Source organism: Topomyia yanbarensis, chromosome 1 (genome assembly GCF_030247195.1).
Source record: "Topomyia yanbarensis strain Yona2022 chromosome 1, ASM3024719v1, whole genome shotgun sequence".
NCBI lineage: Eukaryota > Metazoa > Arthropoda > Insecta > Diptera > Culicidae > Topomyia > Topomyia yanbarensis.
In genome coordinates this window covers 205,051,422-205,065,484 of record NC_080670.1, presented here as the reverse complement: position 1 = coordinate 205,065,484, position 14,063 = coordinate 205,051,422, and the positions used below count along the sequence as shown (strand labels likewise).

Below are 14,063 nucleotides of genomic sequence, written 5' to 3'. Positions count from 1 at the left end.
GACAATGCTTAGTTCTTCGATTTGGGTTCGGCACACCAGCAGAAGCTTATAATTTTGCCGGACAAGCTCTGTTGAAGGGTTGATTTTACCCCACACGTAATCGCAATATTTGTCATTATTGGTCTAAATACTTTGTGGAAATTTTCCTTCTTTTTAACATGAGCTGTTCATTCGTTTTTCGGGAGTTGTCCTGCTGGAGCTGTATAGCTAAGGTCTTAGAAGGGCTCCCCGTCTGGATCACTCACTGCAAGCACAGTCGCCATATTCGATCCGCCATTTTGAATTTTACATTTTCGACATCAGAATCAGAATCAGCAACCCCGAAACCCCCCTTGGTTGGAAGACGTTTCAGGCCAATATAGAAAAAACATAAAATTTGGGCAAGCACAGTTGCCATATTGGATTTTAAATTTTCGACGTCAGGATCAGAATCAGTGACCTCGAAAACCTGTATAAAGCTAAAAATAACAGTAATAACGATGAAAAAACGTCGCAAAGTGTTAAGGCCAATTGAATGTGATATTCATTGCACGGTTCAGATATATGCGAGCGCAGGGCCTTCACGTGTATCACCGTGAAGGGCTCAAGCGTTTGTACGTTAACGTGCTCGATCGCGTGGGCGTTTGTACGTTCACTCGTGAGACCGCATTTGTTAATTCATAAGTGCTAAAATGCTTACTTAGTAATCGGGGCGTTATCGTGTTTGTGAGATCGCGGACGCAGGTGTGCGTGGATTATCGCGAAGGGATCAAGCGTTTGTATGTTAACGTATTCGTCGCATCTGCTAGCGTTTATGTAACTTCGCATGGATGAATTCGATTTTACAACCGTGTAGCCATTCGCATATTCACGTATGTTCCTGAATGATCGCGCAGATCGTGGACTCTGACGCTTTATTTTCAGGGTACAGTTTGGATAGTAGAAGTGAGTTCTTCCATATCACTAGAGCTCCCGTGCATTTTTGTTATTGGTCCAACTGAAGGCATGAGGCTAGACTGCTAGGACTGAGAGTAGAAACTTTCGAACGGTTTTGCATGAGAGATTTTGTGAGTGTATATAAGAGATTACGCAATTGATTGTGAGTGTAAGCACGAATCGAATCAAACGCACAAATTGAACACCGCAAGAATTACCCACTATTCTATCATATGCGTCAGTTCTCCATAAATTTCCTGACCAAGCTGTCATAAATACTCAGACGAACACATACACAAATAAACATACGACTAGCACATAACAATTGAACACCAGTACTAAAAACTACAATTATTACAAAACGACCACTAAGCTGTTGAATAATGTTTGCAAACACAGCCCACAGAAAATGGCAATCCACGGTGACTCGCCAGTCGGCCACGCCAGTGTGCACATGCTGTTGGTTGACCGTTAATTCGGGCAGGTGCAGAGTGTGAAAAAACACAAAACATAAAAAAGGCCAATGAGCCCTCTCGGTCTCCTCGATGCACCACTATCGATGCGTAATCCAATAACCATCTTAAAGTAATTGTCTGTCAGCGGTTCTTAAGCACTGATGCACGAAATAGGCTTGATAATGTTTGAAATACGCTCAAACGCGTCAACCTGAGGGACGACTTTTTAACGTGAGCTGTTTTTTTTCTATACATTTATGCAATATAAAACAAAATTATGTAATATTCGCTTTATCTTATGTGGAGCTCAATAAGCTATTTGAGTTTCAGTTTTGAGAAAGAAGCGCAATGTTATAAAGTTTATTTCATGTAAATAATTAATAATAGTCAGATTTCTTCAATGGTAAAAATTGTTGTTAATGAGATGACGGGCTTCTTTTAATTTGCCCTTTAGGGTATGAAAATTGACATAGCGTTGATTTGATCACCTGGATATGTCGACTCAAAAATACAAATCTACCTACAACGTTTCAAATAAATTCTAATAGAGAATAAATTGTAATCTTATTCTCCGAAGTTTTTTTTTGAGTATAATTGTATTCCAGAATCTTCACATGTTGAAGTGAGGAGTCCTTGAAGCAATCAAACTCGCTCTTCAACAGGTCTTCGCACTGCAGAACCGCTTCGACGATGACTCCATCGATCTCCACTGCCTTAGCAGGAACGTATATCCTAAAGTGCATTGCAAAAACACTCGCCGGAAGTAATCTGGTTTGCCGGGCCCAGGTCTACACACTATAACACGTACCATATTAACTCAAACACGTGTTATCTGTGTTACGGTTGGCTAGTGAGCAGTCAACTTCCGTGGGATTTTTAAAATATTCAGTGATTTCGAGTTGTGCCGGAGGTAGATTACCCATGGTCCATTTGAACTAGAGGTGGGCAAAGCGATTCAGTGTGGTGAGTGAACCGTATCCGATTCACTTACTAAAATCAATCGACTCTTTTGATCGCTTCAGGCGAATGAGACTGTTCCAATCTCATTTCACGACAGTAGACACCAGCCCCAGCAGGTCCCTCCAACAACCACTCTTCTCGAGAGGGAATCTTCAGATGGAATGTCCTGTAAGGTGAGTGTATTATCGCTGAGAGTAAGAATATCTTCACCCCATGTAATTATTTGTGACCACAATTGTGTATCACTGGAAGCAAGATCAACATAGTTACTGTTCATGATAGTGCTTCTTGATTGACTTTTTGTATTATAATGGTATGATATTTAGAAGGGTTTCAAGGGCAGCAGTCGGAGTTGTGCTGAAAGCACCAGTCAACGCTTTGAGCGCCATTATTTGCAGATGATGTAGCTTTGACTGCATCGTCATCACCTCTCCCCTTTGCCACCACACAAGGTATCTGTGTGACAGTATTGGGCGTACAATTGTCGTGTAAATCCAATAGATGTATTGAGGTTTGAGACCCCAAGTCGTTCAAAAAATTCGTCTGATTCCACTTCGATGGTGACTGATAGCGACTCTCAAATTGGGTCATCATGAGACCTCAATCGGGCCCTTTGTGATCTTCTTCTGGGCCAATGAAAAATAAAAAAGTTTTAAAACTGTTGAGTACGACAGATCAATATCCAGCCATAACAAAACATCAAACATTCGTCCTGACAAAATAAACTGAAGATGGTGGTAACCAGGCAAATGTTTGTAATTGGTATTGCTTGCTATGAACCTTTTACGATGGAGTACCGGGTGTACGTTACTGCACACGAAGTTGAAATCGACGGTGTGGTTACCGATCCGGGTTTGCTTCCGTCAGTGAAGATACTGAAGCGTAAACAGATGGGACTTAGTCCTATGTCAACTCAGTGTCAACTGTATTAGTTGCAAACAGTAAGCTTTAAGGTTCGTCGTGGAAAATGTGACGGGAATCTTCATGACAGGGAGACTGAGAATGAGATCATGAGTTCGTGACAGTTTATTGCCACTGTAACAATTTTGTGGAGTGAGCGTGCTAGACGAAAGCATTTCCGTCAAAAGTGTGTGAAAATTGTGGTGCCGGATCGCCGCCAAGGGAAGTTAAGCTCAAAGGAGTTTTCGCTTCCCCGGGTAAGCGTTAGGGTTCCGAAGCACCAGCCTTTCTCGCTGTAGAAGATGCCGGTTGTCACGGTAAAGATAGATACGTCTACCTTTATCAGGACACATGATAGTGAACTCGGGTGATTCGTAGTTATTCTGCCTAAGCTCGACCCTGATTATCAGAAGGCAAAAATTAAGCCCGCATGATATTAAGCCTGTTCTAATGACCCTGCCACTTCTAGCTTTCCGATCTGTTTACTTCACATCCTTGCTCTCACTTGAGTACTATGGCTCTAAGTTTCATAACTTTCCCTACCCAGTAATCTCTAGCTAATTAAATGTCGTTAAAATGTAAAAAAAAATGTAGAAGATAAACCGAACGAGCCTTGCTCTCCTCTACAGCTAAAATCCAAGGATAGGGAAGCAGGTAGGACAACGGCTCTACCTGAGAAGAGCACAGCGGTGTCCTCTATGGTTCTTTGCGGGGAGCAAAGAATCCAACGATTCGTCACTACCGTCGCTAGGGTGATTCCAATAAAGCAATAAAGCTCACCTTCCAAGCTACCAAAGGAGAACGCGACCGTTGTATCCCCGGTCAGTTGAAAGAAACGGTACGCCCTCCCGCCAACAGTAGCAGTATCAGATCGGCGAAATCCAGTGTACAGTGCAGCAGAGGAGTTGGAGGAAACAAAAGCGGGGTAAATATTAGTTTATTTGCTTTTCCTTTTATGTATGAAGATCCGAAATTCTGGTAAAAGCATCTAGGCCGCCCTATCAATAAGGGTCTGTCGGGCAGGTAGAAACTGGAGCCCAAGTAGTAGGCAAACCCCTACTTACAAATTTATGTCCGCGCAGATGCTGGTAAAATTTACGAATACCGAACACCTCTTTATCAACCTGAGAATACATACAGCTGCTGAGTTCTGTTCAATTTAAATTTCAGGGAACGGGTTTGTGCTTGTCATCAACCGACGCGCTAAAAACACTGCTCTTGGCCAAAACCAGATTCTTCCCCGGCACTACCTCGCGACATTACTTTGGGGAAGGGTCTAGTTCCCGACGATGAACCTAGCTGAAGAAGAGAAGTTCTCCCGAAACTGAGCCAACTAGCCAGGTGTAGAGGTCAGTTCGGCGATTCTGGTGGAGCAGGGCGACCGATTTGCTGGTGCCCCGATGACACGCGACTGGTAATGTCTCGGCGCGGTCTGCTCAGTCTAGTCCCCGGCGGTGAATCTAGCTTACGCCGACGGAGAGTTTCCTGACGTAGGAAGTTCTCCCGATACCAATTCTTCTTTGGTTTAAGTACCGCAACTCCTTCGAGCCCTTTGGTTTCCCTCTCGTTCCATTACACTCCACTTCCTCGATGAGCCATTCAGCTCCCGCTTGTTCGCGAACTACTTGGTCTACTCCCCGACAATGGATTTAGCCTACTCCGTCGGAGAGTTCCCCGGCGAGAGAGGTTCTCGCGAAACCAAGCGGTAGATTTCTCCCGACACCGATGTTCGTTTCCGTGAGTTATTTAGCTCCCCGCTTCGTATCTCGATCTACTCGGTCTAGTCCCCGGCGGTAGATGCTGAGGTCCATCCAGCGATTCCGGGTGGAGCGTAGCTTCCGGTTTACTGGCGCTCCAACGACGCACTGCTAGCTACTCGACGCGGTCTACTCGGTCTAATCCCCGGCGGTGGATCTAGACTACTCACGAGCTACCCGGTAGGGTGTCGAGGTCGGTCCGGCGATTCCGGTGAAGGCTGACGTCCGGATCATTGGCGAACCGACGACCCAAGCCCGGTGCTACGTTGCATACTACTCAACTGGTTCCCGGCGGTGGAACTAGTCTACAGTGTCGGAGAGTTCCCCGGTGGCGGAATTTCTCTCTAAACCCGATTTGGTGCTTCACAGCGAAATTCTAGCCAATGGCGCACTTTGTCGGTCCCTTCGCTACTTCCTCTGCAGCTCGGAAAGTATACTCGTACCCATTCTGTTGACAGCGTCCCAGGTATGCTCGTCGTGGCACATCCTCTCGACGATATTGTCAACTTTCACACCAGGTATACCCCTACGAACTTCTTCGAACGTAGGGCACTCGGAGACCACGTATTCCGGTGTCTTTTGCACGAAGCGTGTCCAAACTGATGCGAGTACTTCCGGCAGCATCCGTGCCGGGACAAAAATAGCGTCAAATGGAAGTTCACCTCTCCATGCTTCCTATGCACCCAAGCCGACACATTTGGGATGAGTCGGTGGGTCCACCTCCCGTTCTCCGTTCATTACGTGCATTTCTTCGCTGGTTACAGTCCACATCCTCAGCCAGTGATGCAGATGGGGATCATCCCGGCGATAACTACTGCGCAGTGTGTATGTGTGTTACCCTTCTAAATCCCACTGACCGGTAGTGGTGTAACGAAAAAAATTTTTTTTCTGCATATGGTCAAATCACCCCATGCAAATAACAATCTTGGAACGTAGTAGGTGTCAGCTCTACTGATTTTCCCCTGACCTATTTCAGGAAGACAGCGGTACATTCCGAGGCAATTTTCCTATCAGCAATCCCCTTTCAGTTATTATATGTGTACCGCAATTGTATCAGTAGTATAATAAAATCTTTGATTCCTTGCCACGAATGCGTGTTTAGTGTTTAAGTAAAATGTGTTTAGTGTTTAAATTAAATGAAATAAGGTCAAATAGAATGAGCTCACCGGTAAATAGTTGAATACTTTACGGTGACGTCACAAATGAACTGAGTGTTCATTTTTGACAGTTCTCTTGTAGTGTTTACATGGATTTAGAAAAATTCTTTACGATTTGCTTCGAGGGAATCTAGTAGTCCATGTAAACAGTACAAGCGAACTGTCAAGAAAAGTGAGGTTGACTGTGCCAGTAAAGAACCTAATAGCTGGAAACACATTTCTGCGACCCGATTGCTATGATTGACGGCAATGGCTCTCACAACCTCCATCCAGAAATTTGACAAGCACCAGATAAAAATGAGAGCGAAACAGCTCGGCTGCACTGACGAAACCAGGCCGAAAGTATCTCACCGGGTCAACCAAACGGTGAAAGGTAGCTTCCTTTAAAAGGTCTCTATTCCAACAAAGCTCAAAAAACGAAACCCCAAACAATATCACAGCGCCTGGGGTATGATGACCAATTTATTGTTTTAGTTTCCTCCCTTTTCGCTGTATAATCACACACACACACGCCCATCATTTCGAAACTGGTCGCAGTTCATTAATGCCCAGTGCCGCTGTGATATTATGAGGCTCTTCCGCGCTTGCGGAAGGAAGTCCACAGCTCATTTGCCATATTGGAGGTCAATACACGGCGAAGGCTCGTCTCATTATGGGGGTTTTGTCAAAAATGACGTTCCTTTTAATTAATCGGTTGTTTGGTATCTTCTCTGATGGATCGTCAGTTCCAGAGAAAAAAAAATCCGATTTGATTCTTTCAAATTTTTACTAATATTTCTGCAAGAGGAAGACTCTTTTTTTTCCTTTGATTCCCTTGAAATGCTGTCGATGACATCTAAGATATTATCTCTTTCTTGGCAACCTTGAGGTCTATCGTAGCACTTTTAAAATTTCAGCAACTCTCTTTCTTCCTTAATGTATGAACTCGAACAGCAACTGAATGTCAACAATCGAAAGCTGATGTCAATTTTGAAAATAATTTGGATAACAGGCTACTACGATCCCCAGCGGCGCCAACCGACGAAATAGCTTCGTTAGTTGTATTATATATGGGACTACCCATCCAATTTAGACTGTTCAAAACAGGGGAAGCCATTTTTTCGACAACCCCCCGCGCCTGATATCTCATTATCACCGACCGAAGCGAGGTCCACAATATCAAACGGGTGTCGGCCTAATCAAAACCCCGACATTTGCATGATGATGGGCAACGACGACGACGGAACGACAACCGACCACGAAGCCCGTGACCATGGACCATGAAAAATAGTTATACGAGCTGATCAAAATAGCCTGCCGCGTTGCTTAGTTACTGCCACGGGCTGCTGTGAGGTGATAAGCTTTCCCTACCGCGGTATGCTATTGTCCTCTAGCTAGAGTGGTACGGGAAGACCGACCGACGAATTGGCGGGGGCGGCTCATTATCTCGAACTTTCGAGTGGGTGGAAATGTTGATACTATTCACTTCTTTTATTTTGTTTGTTTGGAAAGGTGATTGAATTCGATGACGAGGTGATTCTGGGAACTTGCAATCAACTCTTAACGAGGTGAAAGTGCATCAACGGTTGCCGGATAGTTCAAGGATGATGTGGTGCAGGAAGAAATCGAAAAAAAACTTTGTTTAACCTTGATTGCGGGGCGGAATTCGAAAACTAATGAACTGCGCGGAAGCGGAACTTTTTCGATTCAATTTATTCGACCTGGTTGAAAATCGAAAGCACTAGTAGGATACTTACCGACATTGGATTAATAGCAATCGTTCGTCATGTCCTGAAAATGAAGTAATCAAAGTTCAGAAAATGAAACAAATGATCGAAGTTGCTCAAAATCTCTTCAGTATTATTTCTTCAAACTCTCTTGTCAAAAAAAACTCTCCTTCAGAGTAACCGCTCTCACGTTCTCCGCCCCAGCATGATCCAACCTTAGTAGATCTTTCACAAGCCGCCGCTTGCAGAACGGCAAAGACCCCTAAGACACACGGCTGTGAGTCGTTGTTCTCACGTGAGGTCTTGAGAGCCGGCGCTCAAATCTCACGCTCACTCACTTGTTTTTTTTTTCAGTACCCATAGCAACCACCACACCACACCGTAAGACGTGGTGCAGAGTATAGTAGTAGGCTGACGGCGAGGCGATCGATTGAATGGGCTCGTGCTGAGGCAGAAAAAAAAAGGTTATAAAACACTGTGCAGGATAGGTCATTAAAGTCATTTTGCAAACGATCGTCCCCGAGTACGGATTACTGTTGCTCGATCGCGAGTGAGTCTGTGTGAAGAAGAATAAGAAGAAGAAGGATTATCATTGCCCCCTGGATTTGTGGTGCGTCGTCCGATGTGTGTATTTTTTTCGAGTGAGTGACTTTTCGCATCCTTCGACGCAGGATTAAAGAAGTGCGAAATTATAGCGAGAAAAGTAAGGATATGACCTGAATTACGGACAAACGCGGGTCGTGCATAACTGATTCGCAAAAAAAAAGCGCAACAATGAATTAAAAAGTGGGCAGCCTCCGTCGCCACCACCATCACCGCCACCGAGAAAAAGCAAATGGCAAATAAATACATGTGCTAGAAAACTGAATGTGTGTTGAAATCGGTGCGCGCGCGATCGATCAAAGGCTCCCACACGGAGCGCAGCGCCAGCAGGGAAGGGTAGGGACGACGGGATTGGAATTGTAATATACTCGAGGCTCGTGAAGGAATTGAATGAAACCGAACCGATCGAGGGGGAGAAGCTATACACGGAAAGCAAAAGTGGTTTCGGGACGCGACTGGCATTGATTATATTAGTTGTTTCGAATAGTGTGGTTGCACTTTTTGTTTTGTTCGATTAGTCGTTAATAATTTTCGATCGTTTGGTTTTCCGGGTTTGGTTGAAAGTGAAATTTGCCACTTGTGTGGTGCATGTTGTGTGGAACAGTGACAGATGTGAGCTAGTAGGCTGGTGGATTGTTTTTCACAGCGGTTTCTTTTTTTGTTGTTTTTCATAGGAAAGTTTATTGGTTCGAGTAGTGCCTGAGTGTTTGAAGAGAACGATTTTCACGAAGAGGAGTAGAAGCAGTTTACAAGCGGGTAGAGGATATCGATATGCGATTCCAGAGAACGGTAAGTTTTTAAATTTTAGATCATTCTTAGGAAACCCATTGTCAGTGTTGTTTTGTCTGTGTTTATTTGCCTGCTTAAAATGACAGCATCTCACAGCTTGCTGTGATGGATGAAACAAACTTTTTCATTGAAAGATTTCTGCTGAAAGTTTATGAAAGTTCCTTCAAATTATCTACTTTTTCAAATTACATTTTATTCGTGGTTAAGGAAATGTCGAGAAATCGGCTTCTGGTTGATATATGAGAAATGTAAAAACGAAGAAATAACATCAGGAAATGTATATACTATTTAGGTTTCTAGTCCGAAATACAGATGAATTCGAATTCAAACCCAGGTCATATATTCGAGGAAATTTGTGTCTTTTGAACCAATTTCTTTTGGGTTCCAGTAAAAACTACTTATTTTATTTTGTCTTAAATGTCATTGAATGTTTTGCCTGAATCTTGTTTCTAATTTTTGTCCTAGATTTGACATCAATTCGACAAAAGTTTGTTTGGCCTTCAATTCAAGACTAACGTTTTAGCTTTGTCTCATCAGTGTGGAACGGTCAACTAGATTAGCAATCGCTACTATGTTTTGATTGCCGCAAGGCTCTACTGTATCCATTTTGTTAGCTATTTTCGGCAAATTTAAGACTAAGGGAAACGAAAGCAATGAAATTGAAAGACGGATAGGTCTTCCTGGTATTAAATTTCGAACAGAAAACTAGGCAGGCTCTAATGGACATGATCGAAAGGAAATGTGAAGAATCCTTTGCCTTCTGCTGGTAGCAGTTGGGTTCCACCCAAGTCTACAGCAACAGAATAAAAAACAATACGCAAATATTATAAATAATGTACTAGTCAATCGATGGAATACACATGTAAACGCTTAATAGAACCTGCTCGAACAATTTAAAGGCCTTTTTCTTCAACTATAACCTCATCAACGCGTAAGAGTCGAATATGTGAAATATCCGTTTTATGAACATCTTGATGGGACATACGTGTTAAAACAAAATTCCTTCGATCAAATCTGAACTTTTTGTCCTTGAATCGGCCAATAAGTGAACAATTACGCTAATAGACGTGGGAAACAAATATTCGACTTGTCATCATTCAGGGCATTTCTTCCAGTTATTGGAATGTTGGGTAAGCACTGAGAAATAATATTAAAAGTAAGTCCTAAGGAATGTTGAGAAATAAGATTGAAACGGTTGTCCACTACTGCTGGAAGTAGAAACGTTTACCCAAGAGGATCATAGAGCAAAACCGAAATCTGCGTAGGTAGCAGTGGGGTTGCGGTGCTGCTAGCGGTACAACAAAAGCTCGCTGATAATCGAAAAAGGCTTTTCTTCCATTAGAAGGGGCAGTTGTGTTCTCGTGGACTGAAAATCCTGCCGGTTGATATCCAGACTGAAGTTGGAGTCCTGGCTACCACTGGTGAAGCCCGTCCTTCTCGAAGGTAGGATTCGACTAGTTATCGTAGATTTTGCGCTGCTTGTATTCCTAAACTCATTTGCAACCAAATGACGATTATCCGGAATGCTCAGATGCTCGAGATCACTTTCCTTCGGGTAGGGGTTGTTCTAGAAGAACTCCTGCATTACCTTGAACCTTACAATTCTCGATGGGATTGGGCTCATCGAAAGGGTGCTTGACGACCTCCGGTAGAAGGTTAGTCTTCATGGACATCTCCTGGAAGCTCTCTTCTCTTCCACGAATTGTTGATATGGAAGTTGGAGCGAAGGATACGCTGCTGTTCGTTGGTGATACGAACTCGGACGCGTTTCTGAGTACAAGGTTTCTATGAAGCGGAGGATTTCTGATTAGAGTGGACTCCAGCGTCCGGGACCGGTTTATTGATGGACTCGATAGCGAACTGTAGTTGTGGAATCAATATGCTTCCTAATTGATTAGCGTTTTCAGTAAGGTGTCTCAGGTATAATTGGGCTATATTTAGATAACTTTGATTCTAATCTAAATAAGTCGAAACTTATCTAGATTAATACAATTTTGTTATAAAAGCACCCTAACAAAAAAATTCTGAAGAATGGTTATGTTTGTATTTGCGACTTAAGTTCTGAAGACGGTCATGCTCTAAAATATATGCTCCGTTAAGCTAACTCGTTGTGCTGTGCCAAAAATGAATTGAAATACTTCAAAACTGTTCAAATAGCATTTCGAATTTTTAGCTGTTGAACATTGACGGTAGCATATTCGACAAAAATTAAGCGAGTTTCTAACTACCGAAAACAACGCGCGATACTCGTTCTACTTTGTGCTTCGGCCTAAGCCAGCGTGAAGCAGACACGATAAAAAACAGTTGCCTTTATGTTGAATTCATTGTTTGAAGAATAAAGCAAACCGATCCATCGAGATGAGTTTCAGCAACAAAACGAGGTGCTCCGGCAAGATAGGTTTACGGAAATCACCTACAATTCAAGTCCATCATATCGAAAATACAATACTGATAATGTTCAATAAATTGGTTCAGACAAAAAGACTCATTTTACAGATCAAAATAGAACACATATCAATCGTGTGTGAAAGCGCTCGAACGAAAATCCCCTTATATATTGACGATGAAACAATCGAGGTACGGGTACATGATCTTGCACCACTCACTTGCAGTGTTGTCATTAAAAAACTCGGATCACTATTCGGTATCATAAAACAACCTACGTGTGATGTACACATTAATACGTACCAGTTCTGTGATCGGTACATTGCGGAAAATTTTGCTCAGATATCGCTACGGAAACTAAATCAAACTCGCAGTCTTCAATACCATTAACTGAAAAACCAGTTGCAAAATATGTGGCTGTTGCTCACGTTATAGTAACTGCAAGAGCTGCATCTAGTACCTCAAAACCAACAGCCAGCACTAGCAACATGGAAGCAATTGCGAAAGAACGCCACACTCGTAATCCGTAAGTACAAGAAGCAATAGAGAACCTTGGATTACGAGAATGGGCAGTAAAAACGATGGCACCATGGACGTGGACGACAACAAGAGAGACATGAATGACCTCTGGGTCCAGGCAGTTGATGAGGTAACAAGTATTACGCGCGCAATGGCAAGTCACACGCGAAAACTGTATTTTATCGAAACTTCCGGATTTACCGTCATTGATCGCCAGCACTGCCAGATTCGTCACGGATCACCCTTACAGTAGTTCTAATATTCGCTTCTCGTATCCGTATGCTGTCATCGAGAATATTAATCACGATACTCACAAAGATGAATTTTGACTGTTTTTACAGTTATATCCCTGAGAAAAAATGTGTCGTCGTTCTCTGATACAATGTTTGTATCGATTTTATATTTTTGATTTATACTCCGATGACGCATATACTCCACAAGTTATGTATAAGGCGCACATTGGGATAAAACGAGATTTTCAATGAAGAAAGTCACTAGTGCTCTGGGTTTGTATTCTGGAAAATTGATTTCGTCAGTTTGATCTAGATATATTGAAATTTATCTGGAGCAGTCCTATAATTCGACGGTTTTAATTTTGACGTTTCAATTATATTATTCAAAGATCTCCATAGTTCAGAATGTATGTAGATGGCGCTGCGTGACTCTTCATCAAAAATATTCGCAATTAAAATCAAACTTGTCAAAATACTGTATAAGGGCAAAGCAAACGACAAAGGCAAAGTCTTGTGTGCATTGTGTCACGATACAAAATAAACCCTCGAGATTAGTTTAACCCATAGCGAAAGAGTGGAGCTCCGACCAAACACGATGACCATTGACGTTAGGTCTCTTCGTATTGAACCAAATGTTACGTGGAATATTTATTAGAGGTGAAAATGTAGCTAAGGCTTACGGAAGTCGCCAGTTCAGTACTGATAAACAGTAACAATTTAGATCAGACAACAATAATCAGTCTGCATAACAGCCTGAAATACGTGGTTGAGTATGGTAGAATAAAGACCCCCATGAATACATAAACGATAATAAAATCGAGGCACGATTACACGATCTTGCACCGCCTGCTTGGGTATGCCCAAATGAACAGCGAACACCATGTTCGCTCTGGTTCTGTGCTGATCTTAAACCCACCTTTCGTGTTTTAATTCGAACATACTAACCGGTACAAAAACACGTACACATGTTCGACTGCACAACCGAACCCCGTGTACGTACGCGGTGTTCGTACATATGTGCTTTCGCTCACTCATCATCGCTAGCGTTGACTCGTTCTGTTTTGTGTGTATACCAAACTTGTCGAAGATTATAGCCATAAAAAATCATGTCGCAATACGGAATGGTTAAATCCGCTACGTAAGGTACACCGAGAAATGATTTTTTAGACATGCCTATGTTTTTGTGCGAAGGTAAGAGGTGAATTGACTTATTCATTCCTAGCTGATTCTACAATAAAAAGCACAAGGAACAACCATTACACAAAATACGTTTTCCACATATCAAGTACAAACTAGTACGTGCCGCGTCAAAGTTGTGGCTGTCGTGCAGGCAGTAATGATAACTGTGAAAGCTGCACCCGGTACCTCCAAAGCAACAGCCAACACCAACGACCACAAAAACTAATAACATTTGTGCCCAGTATGTTGACGAAAAGCATCTGATCGGGAACATAAAAGCCAGCATTAAAACATAGCAATCGAGAAAGCGTATGTTTTTTTTCTGAGGCGCATGAGCTGATCTGCCGGACACCCACTGCTATGGCCTTCCATTAGATGGGACAGTCGTTTTCTCTCGCGGTCTAAAATCCCACCAGCTAACGTGTAGGGTGAACTCAAAGTCCTTGTTAGCGCTGGTAAAAGGATGCGCAATCTGAATTGCCGCGAGTTAAGTCTGGTTCTAGCA

At 42.8% G+C, this 14,063-nt stretch overlaps 1 protein-coding gene across 6 annotated transcripts in view; it reads left to right on the top strand.

Moving 5' to 3' along the window:
* The first annotated feature begins 8,295 nt into the window (after window positions 1–8,295).
* LOC131689040 (uncharacterized) overlaps window positions 8,296–14,063 on the top strand; it is a 47,697-nt gene continuing 41,929 nt past the window's right edge. The window contains exons 1-2 of one of the 6 annotated variants that reach the window (XM_058973838.1): window positions 8,296–8,314; window positions 9,128–9,242. In XM_058973838.1, coding sequence (XP_058829821.1) covers window positions 9,225–9,242 — 18 coding nt within the window. In that variant the 5' untranslated portion in view covers window positions 8,296–8,314; window positions 9,128–9,224. The other 5 variants (XM_058973810.1, XM_058973800.1, XM_058973793.1 and 2 more) reach the window with 5 other exon arrangements.